Genomic DNA, 16008 nt, shown 5'->3' on the forward strand with positions numbered 1-16008 from the left:
TGTATGCCCTGGCCAATCGTACTCTCTGTCAGTATATATGAAGAATGCGGACATTCAGCAGCATTTTCTATCCGTCCATTTTCCGGTTACAAGGAAGCCACCTAGCGAGGGGACCCGATTGATATTTGATACTAAGATGAATCCCGGGGTTTCCGTGCCTGACTGAACGGATGGGATTTTTTACGCGTGTGAAAATTTCGCACATGTCTCTATGCGGAGCAGTGGATGTAGGGAAGTGCGTGTAGGATTATCAAAACTCGATCCGACTTATCAGGTTTCCTTCGGCTCTTGGGCGGACTCTGGTAAGGCGGCAGTTTCACCTGCTCATTTCAGCCCTCTCTTTCTCATCTCAGCGAGCCCTCGTCTCTTCCGTGACTCTCAGTAGCACTCGAAACGAAGCTCCATCACAAAGAAGAAGAAGAAGAAGAAGAAGAGAGAGAGAGAGAGAGAGAGATACACACAAAGAAAGGAAGAGACGAAGCCACAGCAGAAAAGGTAAGTTCTGAAATCCCATGAAAATTCTTAAATTTGTATGGGTTTCTTCTTTCCAAGAAGGAATTTGGATTTATTTTCTTGTAATTGAAATAACCCAATGCTAGAATCTCGTATCTTGGTTGGTATTAGGTTTTCGGTATTTGATTTTTTTTTTTTTATAGTCTCAAGAACTAGAAATCCAAGTTCAATACACTTTCTTTCCGATTCTCCATGAGACGAGGTGGATGAAATTCATCTTGGGATTGATTTCTTGGAATTACAGCAAAACATGGCTTCTTCTTAATCCCGAAAGTGGTTTGCGCGTGAAAGAATGGCAAGGAAATGAGGCGATCTTCGGAAAGTAAGAAACCCAAATGGAATAAGTTTCGACCGGCATTTGTCCGTGTGGTGGCAATTTGTAAATAGAATTCTAAGAAACTGGGCAGTTTATTTTCTTCTTCCAGAGTACAGAATGCCAGGGGAGTTTGAGGATGCCAGTTGTGAGCAAAATGAGGGGATTGTCTCTTTAGGGCAGTATCATAATAGGCGAGTAGAGTATGTGGGAGTTCAATAGGGGGATTTTCTTTAACTTGGTAAATTACGACTGTGTTTGGATACTCAATCAAATCGAATTGCAAAACAATCTGATGATGGCCAGTATTGGGGCTGGCCCTACTATGTTCATATGCTGGACAAGCCTCAAAATTTCAACTATGATTGTTTCCTCTCCAACTTGAAATGTGGGGGATTGCAGTGAGGAGTTTGTTTTATTATTATAATTATCAATGGTGCCATCACGACTTTTTCATTTCCTCAATGATGAGTGAGTCGCAATTCAGTTCAGTCTATAGCTGTACTAAGCTCGAAGTGAAGCGACAACGGATTTGGGTATGGGAGCAAGAAAGCGTCTGTTTCAAAATGTTAGCAAGTATAAATGGCTAAGAAGCGGGATTGGGAATGGAATTCTGAAGTGTGATTTGAAGCGGGAGCGGCACTAGATTCAAAGGATCATCCGACTAAGTTTGGTTGAGCATCCAATAAGACCCTATATGCATTTTGGATGTGTTGTCTGCCACAGTCTGCTATCTTTCTCTATCTCTCTATTGTGATTCATGCATAATAGTGCATGTTGAAAAATGTGGGTGTGATGGTTCGCGTGGTTAGCTTTGAGGATTGGTTGAAGAGTAACTCATAGTCTCTGAATATGAATATGAAGCACTACATCTATTTTATAGGTTTCATACATTCATGATTTAAGAATTATTATTCACAATACAAATGATGATTTTAAGTACATACAAACAGCCCTAAACCTTGCTGCCATTGATTTTCTTAGGTTGATTCCTACTCGTCTATAGTATCTTTGTTCAACAAAGTGGCTGTTGTTTTTGATAAAATATGTCAGTGTGCTAATCCTTTCTAATGTTAGCATGTTGCCAATTATCACTGTGCTAGATTTGGAACGTACATTTTTCTTTTTTAAATGGATAATGAAGAATTTTTATCGAAAGAAGATTAGACAAACAAGGCAGAGAATGAAAGGGTCACTCGTGCCTCAAAATGCTGATTAGCACACCTCCCATCAACCTATATGACAGTGTATAATGATAAGATAATTCCTTTTGACTCCTTTGGTAAGGTTGTCAACTTCTCAATTTGCTTCATGGTGCACATGAGACCATGGTTCTGAATATCGGTATCGGGGAGTGTATCGGTCTGGCCAAAAAACAATACGATACGGTGTCGCGTATCTATATCAGTCCTTATCAGACAATATCAGCCTGTATCGGTCGATTTTTTTAAGCCAAAGAATTAAAGAAAATAGCAGAAAAAAAAGAGAATGATAGGATATTCAAGACTCAATCTCTTTTATTTTTTAAAATATTTTGGACATGCATATGATGGTGTATCGGAGCATTTTTTGATGAGAATGTTGTCTGTTTGTTTGACTTGTTGAAGGTCAACTAAATTGGTGTAGGATGTGGCACAAATACATTCCTAGCATATGATTGGACCAAAAAATGGCCAAACAGAAGCGGGAGTAGTCCTTCAGGTTCAAGCCCAGTCTTACGTAGGGCATGATGTAATTGGGCCCTTGACGCGTCCAGTTCGAAGAAATTCAATCTAGATAGAGAGAAATTGCCATTTTAAGTGTGGATCGTAAATCAGCCATATCTTTTGATATGGGCATTGTTATGGGACATACGACCTATCAATCTTTACCCTAATAAGTGATCCGGGGTCAACCTACCCACATAGTGGGTCGCATCTGTCCGTTTCGCGAGAAAAAGCATGCCTCCAGTTCAAAATCGAGATTTTACCAAAAAATTACTATTTTTAGCAATTTCGATTTTTGTTGCATTTCCTTATTTTTAGAGTTTTAGATTTCCATCATTTTTGGAAATCACTTCTGATCTTGCTAAGATTCCTCCGCTAAGGTTTATTTGGACCTTTTATTTTTGCCAAATTAGGCTTTAGATGAATTTTACTATTTTGGGTAATTTATATTAGGGTTAGAATTTTGCTATTTTGGGTAATTTCAAATTAGGTTCCCCCCCGCCCCTTTTATTAGTGGTGTAATCGAGAAATCATAAAATTAGACATTAGATTTTTTTCAATAAAACTATTTGAGTTTTCTCTCTTTTTTCTTGTTGATTCAAGAAACTATCTTGTGGATTCAAGGCCTTTACTACTCAAGTAGGACGGTAATATTCTTCATTGTATTTTCACGCGCTTCTTGGTGTTATAAATGGGCCCCAATTGAACGAAAATCAAGCATGATTTGGTGGACTAGGGCCCATTACATTGAAATACAACAAAAGAAGAAAATATAAAAAAGAAAGTGAAGGTTTACCCCTCTTTTCGATTTTTCACATAATGGTCCACTTCGTTCAATTTGTCCAATCCTATTCAAGTAATTTGTTTTGATCCCAAAATAGGTCTTGATCTAAGCTTCAAATGAGTTTTGAAGCTTCTTCCGTGATTTAAATGAAAAAAGAAGAGGAGACGAGTGAAATTTTGGAAAACATTGAAAATTGGGCTTTTCGTATAGGTGTCGATATGGCTCGAATTAGCCAATACAGGCTGATATGGGTTAGTTGTTTCGTATTGGGCTGATACCAATGTTTGAAATATCGGTATCACTTTATGTATTGCACCATTGGGATACGGATACGTATCGGTTATCACATGGGATATATCGGCTGTATCACATAATGTATCACTATTGTTGGAAACATGGGGAAACATTGGGTAATTGGTTGAATTTTTCAATGAAACTTCAATGATTGTTAAAAAAGACACCAATACACACTTATAAATTAAAACATTACAAAAAACAAGTGCACATGATGGGTTTTCTTTGTATGGGGTCCTAATTTATGCGTTGTCTAACTGAATTAATGCAAGTATATTCAAAGTCTATTCATATAATTTATAAATGTAAGAAGACATGTGGAAATAAAAGCAATACATTTAAAAGCAAAAGAAGAATCATTAGATCATGTTACATACATGTTTGATTTTATGTTTGGACACAAAGATTGCAACCGATTTGATAGAAATTGGGATTTTTTTTTCAATTTTCCGCAATTCGGCCCATCTCCTCCAAATCTCAAAATTGAAGCTCTTAATTCATGATTTTCCATGATTTTTCATGTTTTATGAAAAATCATGGATTTGTAACAATTTGACACTAATTTACCATGATTTACAGAAAAAGGGATAAAAAATCCTCACCAGATCGAACATGTGGGATATATCCCACTGGTGCATTTTGTATCGCATCGGTGGGATACAAGATATATCGTGGGATATATCGGCCGATATCGTCGATACTTAAAACACCGGCTAATACAACCTCGTATCACGTGTCGTCTTTTGCCAATACATATATGATAAAGCTTTGTCGACCGATACGATTCCGATATTTCATATCTATGCATTAGACAAAGACTTCGAGATTGGCACTTAGACCCCTTAACTCGGCTAGTTTACGACCCTCCATGAGAACATACCGGTCTTTGCCCACTGAATGATATCAATTGGATCCCCGTCAACTACAAGTGGGCTTAGCTGAAGATAATGATTGTAGCTCTTTTAAACAAAGTGGAGCCCTCTGCAAAACAAGAGTCATAATGGACAATCAGTCCTGAAAATTTGAGGATATGTGTGTAAAGCTTCCTTGAAAATCACCAATTTAGCTTTCATTTCTGAAAAAAAGAAGCTATTGTCCCTTTCAAGTCAGATGCATTACAACATTCTGCTTGAAGAGAGTTTTCAGATCAACTTGTCGATGGAGGAAGTGGCACCATTTAATGCATGGGCATTTTCACACTGGGATCGAGTGGGTTGGCCTGTGGGATGCGGGAGCACACTCGGAGTGGGTGGCCTGTGGAACCCATGTGAGGCGGGTGGCTTGTGTGAGGTGGAATTCATGTGATTTGGGGCTCATGAGGGTACGAAATCCATGGATTTGTAGCCCATGAGGAGGGTTCGACTGATGACCTAACCCATGGATGAGGGGCCTGGGCTATATGAGATAAAGGGATTAATTCGCCATGCTCTATCAGTTTGAGCTTTTAGAGCAAGTGGTTAATTGTCATTCATCAAATTGGTATCAGAGCAAGAGGTCTCGTGTTCGAGACTCCTCACCAGGGTGATTAATGCAGGGGCATTTTCACACTAGGCTCGAGTGGGGTGGCCTGTGGGATGCGGGGGCACACTTGGGGTGGGTGGCTTGCGGAACCCATATGATATGGTAATGCGGGGGCATTTTCACACGGGGCTCGAGTGGGGTGGCCTGTGGGATGCAGGGGCATGCTCGGGCTGGGTGGCCCGCATAACCCATGAATTTGGAGCCCGTGGAGGTGGGTGGCTCGTGTGAGGCAGAGCCCATGGATTTGGGGCCCATAAGAGGGCAGAACCCATGGATTTGGGGTCCACGGGGAGGTTTTGGCAGAGGACCTAACCCATGAATTTGAGGCCTGGGCTATGAGATCAAGGGATTAATTCGCTATGCTCTAACAGTTCGAGCTTTTAGAGCATGTGGTTAATTGTCCTGCATCAAATTGGTATCAGAGCGGGAGGTCTTGTGTTTGAGACTCCTCACTGGGGGTGATTAATGCGTGAGCATTTTCACACCGGGCTCGAGTGGGGTGGCCCGTGGGATGCGGGGGCACACTCGGGCTGGGTGACCCGCATAACCCATGGATTTGGGGCCTGTGGAGGCGGGTGGCTTGTGTGAGGCAGAGCCCATGGATTTGGGGCCCACGAGAGGGTGGAACCCATGGATTTGGGGCCCACGGGGAGGTTTCAGCAGTGGATCTAACCTATTGATTTGGGGCCTGGGCCATGAGATGAAGAGATTAATTCGCCATGCTCTAACAATTTGAGCTTTTAGAGCAAGTGGTTAATTGTCCTGCATCATATAGGGCCTGTGTGAGGCGGGTGGCTCGTGTGAGGCATAACCCATGTGATTTGGGGCCCACAAGGGGGCGGAACCCATTGATTTGGGGTCCACAAGGAGGGTTCAGTCGAGGACCTAATCCATGTATGTGGGGCATGGGCTATGAGATAAACGGATTAATTCGCCATGCTCTATCAGTTCGAGCTTTCAGAGCAAGTGGTTAATTGTCTTGCATCGTCATTCCACCATCCAAATCTTGGAGTCTTCATAGAACTTGGGATCACCCGCTGAATACGCAAAAAATTAAAAAGAGACAGTCTCTTCCTCCATGAGGCATGTTGAGCATCGGTTGGGAATATGGTGATGCTGTGGGGGTGAGCCCTACTTGCAAAGTTGCAGTTTGGTTTTTTTCTTTTGCATGGCCATTTATATTTAAAGCATGGTTGACTTGATTAGTTTCTCTCTCTCTCTCTCTCTCTCTCTCTCTCTCTCTCTTTAATTAAAATTTTTATTTTCTTCATTGCCTTGCTTTGAGATTCTTTGGAACTTTGTTTTGGTAAAAACTTTTGACTAAGCTTTTGTCTTTGGTTGGCAGCAGGGCAGCAAGGACAAACTGGTTTTTTCTCGTCCTATATTTCGTTAAAGAATTTTCAATGGCCATTATACCATTTGGAGGCACATGGGTTGCACAGTGGGGGGTTCAACCTCAAGTAATGTCAAGACCATCTCCACGAGCCATGGCATGTTGTGTCACAAATAAGTTCCTGACATCCCAATTTGGGTGAGCATTTCTCTCACTACTTTGCCACCTAATATGTTAATTTATATTGCTTGATTCCGCCCCTAATTTGCAGTTATCTAGATGTTGTATATCTGGTTTGGCCTTTTTATGGTTCATTTTCTTGGTTTTTGTCCTTCATGCCTTGTCTCATTGAGCGTGGTAATACAAGTTTACTGGTTACCATTTCTGTAGTGTGTTCTATGCAGATATCCTTTTTGGTCGTGGATACTTTTAAAAGTAATGCTTGCTTTTGTAGTTTCTCGTCGTTCTAGGTTATTGAAACATTTCGAGTTTAATCATCTACTTAGTACTTGGGTCTTATTTGGGTGTTGTTTTTAAACATGTTCACTAGTTCTTTTTTCGGTAGGTGTGTCACTTTTCCTATTGCATTGTTTTCGGGCCTATTGGTATGATATCTAAAAATAATTTAGTTTCATTATGGTCAATGGTGAGAAATTTGATAGTCCGTGTTGGAAAAGTTGAGCAACTGTTCAGATTCACACCATTATTGTGGTCCACCTGAAAAGTGGACAGTTTGGATCCTCTGCATCTGTGAATCATTCGCATTGTGCTAGCTAGAAAATATTGCCTCCCCAAATTGCTTGTGCACAAAAGAGTTGAGAGCTATTTATATAGACAATGCCAACTGTGGATTCAAGGGTATCACTCACAGTGTTTAAATTGTTTCATTTTCTGTTTATTTTTATTTTTTACTTTTGAGAGGTAACATGAAAATTTTTAAAAGACTCGCGGAAAGGCGAGAAAAGAATAAAGCCCAAGACTAGACAAAAAACGGAGGAATGATCAACAATTTTTGCTGCTTTCACGTATGCAGCCCATTCCACCACTGCTTACAAATAATCCCTTCCACAGAGAAAGCCTTGTTCTGAAAGTACCGATCATTCCGCTCCTTCCATAAAAACCACAGAATTTCCATCATAATAAGCCTCCAAATTGCTTTAAGAGACTTTCCCATACTACTTCCGTGCCAAGCCCATAAGAGGTCAGCAACTGAATTTGGCATAGCCCAAGAAACATGAAAGAACGCTATGAAGTGATCCCAAATAGTGGAGACGAAGGGGCAATGAATGAAGAGGTGGTCGATCGTCTTTGCGTCTTTTATACACATCAAACATTTATTAGGGAGGATGAGAGATCTCTTTTGCATGTAATTGATGGTTAAAACCCTTTTCCTACCCACGAGCCAAATGAAAGCTGCTACACTAGGAGGAGCGCCATAAGACCAATGGTGGTACTGAATAGAAGTTGAGTTGGGAGGCTTGGAGAGCAGTTGTAAACAGATCTAACCGAAAAGATACCTGGACTGTGAACTCTCTATACAATCGAATCTTCATCGAGAGGCAAAGGAGAAACAAATTTTAGATATGATTTGGAGATTTCGTTATGTAAAAATGTGTTTTGGTAATTTATTATGTAAATGTGTTTTGATAAGTTATTCCTTGTTGAGTTGCTTTTCTATATCATTTGTTGTCTTAGTCACCAACATTCAGAAATGGAACAGTAAATATTGGATAGTTTAAATCTTTGAGACAATGATCTTGTTGATTTGCCCTCGTCCTTTAAAGGTTATGTTTTATTTCAAGTCAATCTCATTTTCTAGATGAAGTTCCATACTATAGATTTTATCTAAAGTTGTGCACTCATTATTGTACTATGTGCAGCTTCTCAAGCAAGGAAAAATATTTGGCATCATCGTTTGCGAGCATATATACTCAAGATTCTCTACATGCCTTGTTTAATATGGGATCATCTCAAAATTGTCATCGCCGTAGGGGAGCAAGACTAGTTGTTAGAGCTGACAGTGTGAGTAAATTTGTTTTGTTTCTCATATGCCTTTGGATGGAAACCTTGATTGTGGTGTTGTATGTTTAATACGGATGCAACTCGGTGGGTTGCGTTGAGGCTTAAACCGACCTAAAGAGGACCCAACCGCAACCTGACCCAACACGAATTCCAACATGAGGTTCCTGACCTGAACCCCACCTGAATTCCTATATGCTCAACCCTAAACTGACCCAACCCGACCCAGATACATGTGATTATTCCAAACCCGACCTAACTTGACCCGAATTTGCTCAACCTGTACCCAACCCGATTTCAAATTGAGTTGGAGTTGTCCAACCCTAACCCAACCTGAGCACCGTGACAACCCGACCAACCCTACTGGAACTCGGGTTAGCTTGGTTGGGTTCGGGTCAACCCGAACCCAAGTTGCAGCCCTAATGTTTAATAGTCAATATATTTGTTGTTTCAACTTTGGATATTGGAATGCTCACTGTATCTTACAACTTGTGATCTCAAGTAGTATTGTTTGCTTTTCTGATGGGCTGGAGTTATCCGACCCTAACCAGTGCGAGGATCCTGATAACCTGACCATAACTTAGGTTGGGTCAGTTGGGTTCAGCTTGACCCAAACCCAAGTTGCAGCCCTAATGTTTAATGGTCATTGTTTGTGTTGTTTCAACTTTGGGTAGTACTGTATAGGAATGCTCACTGCGTCTTACAACTTGAAGTAATGTTTGAATGCTCACCGCGTCTTACAACTTTTCTGATCTCAAGAAGTAATGTTTGCTTTTCTGATGCACAGGATTACTATTCTGTCCTTGGTGTGTCAAAAAATGCTAGTAAATCTGAAATAAAAAGTGGTAAGTGCTTCCCCCCTCCCCCCCTTTTCCCTTGGTTCTTTTATGTTCTTCAAAGGTTTCATCTATTTTCCCATGTTATTTCTACATATTGAGTTATTCTATTGCCAGTTAGATTTATTACTCTTATTTCCACTAGTTAATTGATCTAAAATATTTTCCTGGGGAGAAAATGCACAGTTGTATCAACAACAATATGGTGCCCACTTGCTATCTAAAGGTGCACACATACAGTTGTACTGTTTGTGCACATTTTTCCTCTACTTCAACTCTCGCTTTCTAGATTATGTATTACTTCTTACATTCAAGTCTGTGTGTGTGGGTGTGGGTGTGTGTGTGTGTAACACCCCGTACTTTCCAATAGTCGGGTGTTACCTTTTAAACCCACGATTATTGAAACTCAAGACCAGTTAACCACATTCAAGTCTGTGTGTGTGGGTGTGTGTGTGTGTAACACCCCGTACTTTCCAATACTCGGGTGTTACCTTTTAAACCCACGATTATTGAAACTCAAGACCAGTTAACCAAAATGACTTAACACGCACAGGGTAGGATTTCCAAGCGACGTTGAGACAATCCGCCATGACCCTGGAGACTCAGTTTACACTCCACACCAGTCAAGGAGGTAAGCATGATCGAATCACTTAGGTCCAATCAGTTTCTAAGACGACTTGTGTTAGCAATATTCTAAAAACTCAATCCACGGAAGTCAGTGGGTAACCAACAAAGTATCCCCGTGTTTTAGACACGTATTTAACCATTGGAAACAAATATCGAACCCATCTGGCCGTCAGATCGCGTCATATGGGCCAAATACAGCCCCAAGAGGTGTGTAGCGGCCCACTTGGGCCTCACATGTGCCCCAAACTGGGTCGGGGCCCCTATATAGGGACCCCTAAGTAAATAAACGGTGTAGATTTATCACGAACATCACAGTAGACCCCACATGCGATGCATGTGCAACATGTACTACCACGCGTGAGGTGCGCCTAGCCAAGCTTACTCGGTCAAATAGCTTTGACCGAGCAACAACACAAAAAGAAGAAAATTTTCAAAAATCCTCCCGCCATTTGAAATTTCAAACCGGGAGATTTTCAAACCCCAAAGTGGACCACCTTGGCCACTTTCCAAAGGATCCAAACCGTCCATTTTACTCACGTGGGTCCACTGAACAAAATGGTATAGGGTCCTTGACCCATGCATTGAAACAACAAAGATCAGCCCCAACCGTCTATTTCCTTCATGTAGGGCTGAGATTTAATAAGAGGGGCCATCAGATGGCTTGTTGGGCAAGCCAACATCCCATGGACCAGAGGTTATCAACACTTCTCTTTGCTAGCTGAGAAGAGTCTTCTCACAGCCCAAAAATGGCTGACAACTAAGAAGGAAGAAAAAAGAGAATTTCTCCTTTTGGTTAGCAATGGCCGTCACGCTTGTGACCGTCCAATGGACCACGTGGCTTCATCTCAGCCCTCCCAAGTGGAAGGTACGAGATGACATAAGTAACTCTCTCATCTCATGAGATAGAAAGGAGAAATCGGAAGATTCTCATGAGGTGGAGCCAAGCATCTCTTGGGTTCGAAAAGTGGACCCCACACCACTTATGGGACCCATCCAGACCGATCAAACGGTCTGGATTACCCTGAGAACCCCTGAATAAAAATCCAGCATTGTTGTGTGAGTCATCTTCCTCAAAAACCCACCCAACCACCAACTTAAGATGGGCCCCACCTGGCCTAGAAGTTGTACCTATAGGTAGCCCTGGATGCCACCAATGCATCCCCAAACGTGGATGGGCCCCATGCAAGCTCTCTCTTCAATCCCAACCATTGAGTGTGGAGAGTTTTTGCCAACCGTCGGCCTCTCCTCTCCCTGCCTATAAAAGGGGAGGTTCAGCTCTCCCAGATTTACTTAGAAAGTGAGGGGAAGGAGAGAAGGAAAGAAAAAAAAAGAGAGAAAAGAGAGAAAGAGAGTGAAGGAGTGGATGTGATCAGCCAGGTAAAACAGCTCAACTCCGTTTGTGTTCTTCTATTTCTCCTTCATTTTTCTTATGAATGCCATCCATGATTGATGGGCCACGCACGCGTGGACCCCACGTGATGTGTGGGATTTATCTTGACCATCCATCTGTGTGGACCCCACGTGAAGTGTGTTATATCTCAACCGTCCATTCTGTTAACGCCAGCGAATTCTGTGGGACCCACCGCACGATGTATATGCTTCATCTATACCGTCCATCAATGGACCCTATGACGTCAGCAAGTTCCGTGGGACCCACCAGATGTATGGGTTTCATCCACGCCTCCCGTCCATCTGGACGGTGGCCAGCAGGCTTGGACGCTATTAAAAAAAATGATATTAATAATATATATATATATATATATATATATATATATATATTATATTATATTGGGTCCTACGTGGAACCCACCTGTGAAGAGGTTGGCTGGTGTACGTATACACCAGCTATATAGCAGCTATGGTGACGTCCCAAGTTCTGGGGGTCCCACGTATGTTGTATATGCTCATCCCTGCCACTTGGGGCCACCTTGAGGTGTGTGTGAGACCAGTGGGCCACACCGTAATGTATATGTTATATCCAACCGTCTATCAGGTGGGCCGCACCACAAGGCTGTGGGCCACACTGTATAAGCAGGTGGGCCACAACATACGTGTTGGTGGGCCACACACTAACAGTAGGCGGGCTGCATAAAGCAGTAGGCCGCACCTGAGTTTTGAACCTCAGTGGGCCCTGCTGTAAGCCACAGTGGGCCTCATCTTAGGTCAGCATGGGCCGAACCAAGCCCAGACTTGGGCCAGAGACGGCCCGGTCCGGCCCAAACACTTGGGTTTAATTTGGACCCAACAATTGGGCCAAAACAGGCCCAATTCAGCCCATAGTTGATGATGAGCTTGAGCCCAGTAGGGCCACCTTGTTTGGATAAGTATATGATGGGCCTGGTCACTTTAATTCAAGCCCAAATCTCCCCCATAATGAACCCTATAAGTCTTATACACTTTCAATGAATTAGGAACCTTGAAACACTTATCTGATATGGGCCGTTAAATCGAAAATGACAACCAGGAAATTCCTTGCTTGGTGTTGGGCCGCTAGACGCACAAGAGAACTTGGATCAAGAACGCGAACACAACCCTACAAGTGATGATTCTTCCCCTTGAGCTTTCCATTTTCCCATTAGCTTAAGTTATAGTTTTTATTTTAATTTATAGTTGATATCTCCATTTCATAGTCACATGTGTTAATTGTTGGAATTGAATTGCTACATTACATGCTTAATGTTTATCCTGCATATTTATTCATGCATGCGGATTATCTGTGGATTGCTTATGGAACTTGAACTGGTACATCAGTGGGAAACCCCCACTTATACATGTACACCCATACTTGAGATGTAACCCGACTGGTTGTGACTGAAATGGACCTTCGGCTTAGTGGTTATTGAATGGTGGTTTAAATTGACCATTGATGTGGGCCTACTATCCAGGGTTGTTGTGTCTAAGTGACTTTCAAGGATGGTCTTTTATCGCATGGTTTTGATACTCGCCCTATGTGACCTATTTTGATAATTGCCTTATGAGGCTTTGTTCTGGTATTTTCCTTATATGAGTTCGATGTTTTTATCGTGTAACCCTGCAATGGTAAGCCCCATATACTGTAATATGAGGCTACCATCTTAGGATATTTAATGGAACCCGTCAACTAGTGGCCAATCATATTACAGTATATGGGGCTTACCATTATAGGGTTGCACGATAAAAACATCGAACCCATATAGGGAAAATACCAGAACGAAGCCTCATAGGGCGATATCAAAACAAGCCACGTAGGGCAATTATCAAAATAGGCCACATAGGGCGAGTATCGAAACCATGCGATAAAAGACCATCCTTGAAAGTCACTTAGACACAACAACCCTGGATGGTAGGCTCACATTAATGGTCAATTTAAACCACTATTCAATAACCACTAAGCCGAAGGTCCATTTCAGTCACAACCAGTCGGGTTACATCTCAAGTATGGGTGTACATGTATAAGTGGGGGTTTCCCACTGATGTACCAGTTCAAGTTCCATAAGCAATCCACAGATAATCCACAAGCATGAATAAATATGCAGTATAAACATTAAGCATGTAATGTAGCAATTCAATTCCAACAATTAACACATGTGACTATGAAATAGAGATATCAACTATAAATTAAAATAAAAACTATAACTTATGCTAATGGGAAAATGGAAAGCTCAAGGGGAAGAATCATCACTTGTAGGGTTGTGTTCGCGTTCTTGATCCAAGTTCTCTTGTGCGTCTAGCGGCCCAACACCAAACAAGGAATTTCCTAGTTGTCATTTTCGATTTAACGGCCCATATCAGATAAGTGTTTCAAGGTTCCTAATTCATTGAAAGTGTATAGGACTTATAGGGCTCATTATGGGGGAGATTTGGGCTTGTATTAAAGTTACCAGGCCCATCATATACTTATCCAAACAAGGTGGCCCTACTGGGCTCAAGCTCATCATCAACTATGGGCTGAACTGGGCCTGTTTTGGCCCAATTGTTGGGTCCAAATTAAACCTAAGTGTTTGGGCCGGACCGAGCCGTCTTTGGCCCAAGTCTGGGCTTGGTTCGGCCCATGCTGACCTAAGATGAGGCCCACCGTTATGTGGTGTGTCCTACACTAAAATGCACAGGGCCCATTGCGGCTTGCAGCAGGGCCCATTGAGGTTCGAAACTCAGGTGCGGCCTATTGCTTTATGCAGCCCGCCTACTGTTAGTGTGTGGCCCACCTGCTTATACAGTGTGTGGCCCACCTGCTTATACAGTGTGTGGCCCATAGCCTTGTGGTGCGGCCCACCTGATAGACGGTTGGATATAACATATACATTACGGTGTGGCCCACTGGTCTCACACACACCTCAAGGTGGCCCCACGTGGCAGGGATGAGCATATACAACATACGTGGGACCCCCAGAACTTGGGATGTCACCACAACTGCTATATAGCTGGTGTATACGTACACCAACCAAACTCTTCACAGGTGGGTTCCACGTAGGACCCACCATATATATATATATAGTATATATTAATATCATTTTTTTTAAAATAGTGTCCAAGCTTGCTGGCCACCGTCCATCTCGTGGATGAAACCCATACATCTGGTGGGTCCCACGAAACTTGCTGACGTCATAGGTTCTACTGATGGACGGTATAGACGAAGCATATACATCGTGCGGGGGGTCCCACAGAATTCGTTGGCGTCAACGGAATGGACAGTTGAGATATAACACACACTTCACGTGGGGTCCACACAGATGGATGGTCACGCGTGTGTGGCCCATCAATCATGGATGGCATTCATAAGAAAAATGAAGGAGAAATGGAAGAAGAATACAAACGGAGTTGGGCCGTTTTACCTGGCTGATCACGTCCACTCCTTCACTCTCTTTTTCTCTCTTTTCTCTCTGTTTTTTTTTTTTTTTTCTTTCCTTCTCTCCTTCTCCTCACTTTCTGAGTAAATCTGGGAGAGCTGAACCTCCCCTTTTATAGGCAAGGAGAGGAGAGGCCGACGATTGGCAAAAACTCTCCACACTCAATGGTTGGGATTGAAGAGAGAGCTTGCATGGGGCCCATCCACGTTTGGGGATGCCTTGGTGGCATCCAGGGCTACTTATAGGTACAACTTCTGGGCCAGGTGGGGCCCATCTTAAGTTGGTGGTTGGGTGAGTTTTTGAGGAAGATAACCCACCCAACAATGGTGATTTTTTATTTAAGGGTTCTCAGGGTAATCCAGACCGTTTGATCGGTCTGGATGGGTCCCATAAGTGGTGTGGGGTCCACTTTTCGGACCCTAAGGGATGCTTGGCTTTATCTCATGAGAATATTTCGATTTCTCCTCTCTATCTCATGAGATGAGAGAGTTGCTTATCTTATCTCGTACCTTCCACTTGGGAGGGCTGAGATGAAGCCACGTGGTCCATTGGACGGTCACAAGCGTGACAACTATTGCTAACCAAAAGGAGAGTCTCTTTTTTCTTCCTTCTTAGTTGTCAGCCAATTTTGGGCTGTGAAAAGACTCTTCTCAGCTGGCAAAGAGGAGTGCTGATAACCTTTGGTCCATGGGATGTTGGCTTGCCCAACAAGTCATCTGATGGCCCCTCTTATTAAATCTCAGCCGTACATGAAGGAAATGGACGGTTGGGGCTGATCTTTGTTGTTTCAATGCATGGGTCAAGGACCCTATACCGTTTTGTTCAGTGGACCCACGTGAGTAAAATGGACGGTTTGGATTGTTTGGAAAGTGGCCAGGGTGGTCCACTTTGGGGTTTGAAAATCTCCCAGTTTGAAATTTCAAATGGCGGAAGGTTTTTTAAAAATTTTCTTCTTTTTGTGTTGTTGCTCGGTCAAAGCTGTTTGACCGAGTAAGCTTGGCTTGGTGCACCTCACGCGTGGTGGTACATGTTGCACATGCATCGCGTGTGGGGTCTACTGTGATGTTCGTGATAAATCTACACCGTTTATTTGCTTAGGGGTCCCTATATAGGAGCCCCGGCCCAGTTTGGGGCACATGTGAGGCCCAGGTGGGCCGCTACACACCTCTTGGGGCTGTATTTGGCCCATATGACGCGATCTGACGGTCAGATGGGTTCGATATTTCTTCCCAACGG

The 16008-nt window shown here is 42.7% G+C and overlaps 1 protein-coding gene across 3 annotated transcripts in view; it reads left to right on the forward strand.

Annotated features, from left to right (window-relative positions):
- Window positions 1–288: 288 nt before the first annotated feature.
- LOC131233855 (chaperone protein dnaJ A7A, chloroplastic-like) overlaps window positions 289–16008 on the forward strand; it is a 37032-nt gene continuing 21312 nt past the window's right edge. Inside the window, exons 1-4 of one of the 3 annotated variants that reach the window (XM_058230677.1) lie at window positions 289–495; window positions 6477–6662; window positions 8345–8486; window positions 9271–9328. In XM_058230677.1, coding sequence (XP_058086660.1) covers window positions 6535–6662; window positions 8345–8486; window positions 9271–9328 — 328 coding nt within the window. In that variant the 5' untranslated portion in view covers window positions 289–495; window positions 6477–6534. The remainder of the gene's footprint in view (window positions 496–6476; window positions 6663–8344; window positions 8487–9270; window positions 9329–16008) is intronic. The other 2 variants (XM_058230685.1, XM_058230692.1) reach the window with 2 other exon arrangements.

The sequence above is a fragment of the Magnolia sinica genome, chromosome 2 (genome assembly GCF_029962835.1).
Source record: "Magnolia sinica isolate HGM2019 chromosome 2, MsV1, whole genome shotgun sequence".
NCBI classification, from domain to species: Eukaryota; Viridiplantae; Streptophyta; class Magnoliopsida; order Magnoliales; family Magnoliaceae; genus Magnolia; species Magnolia sinica.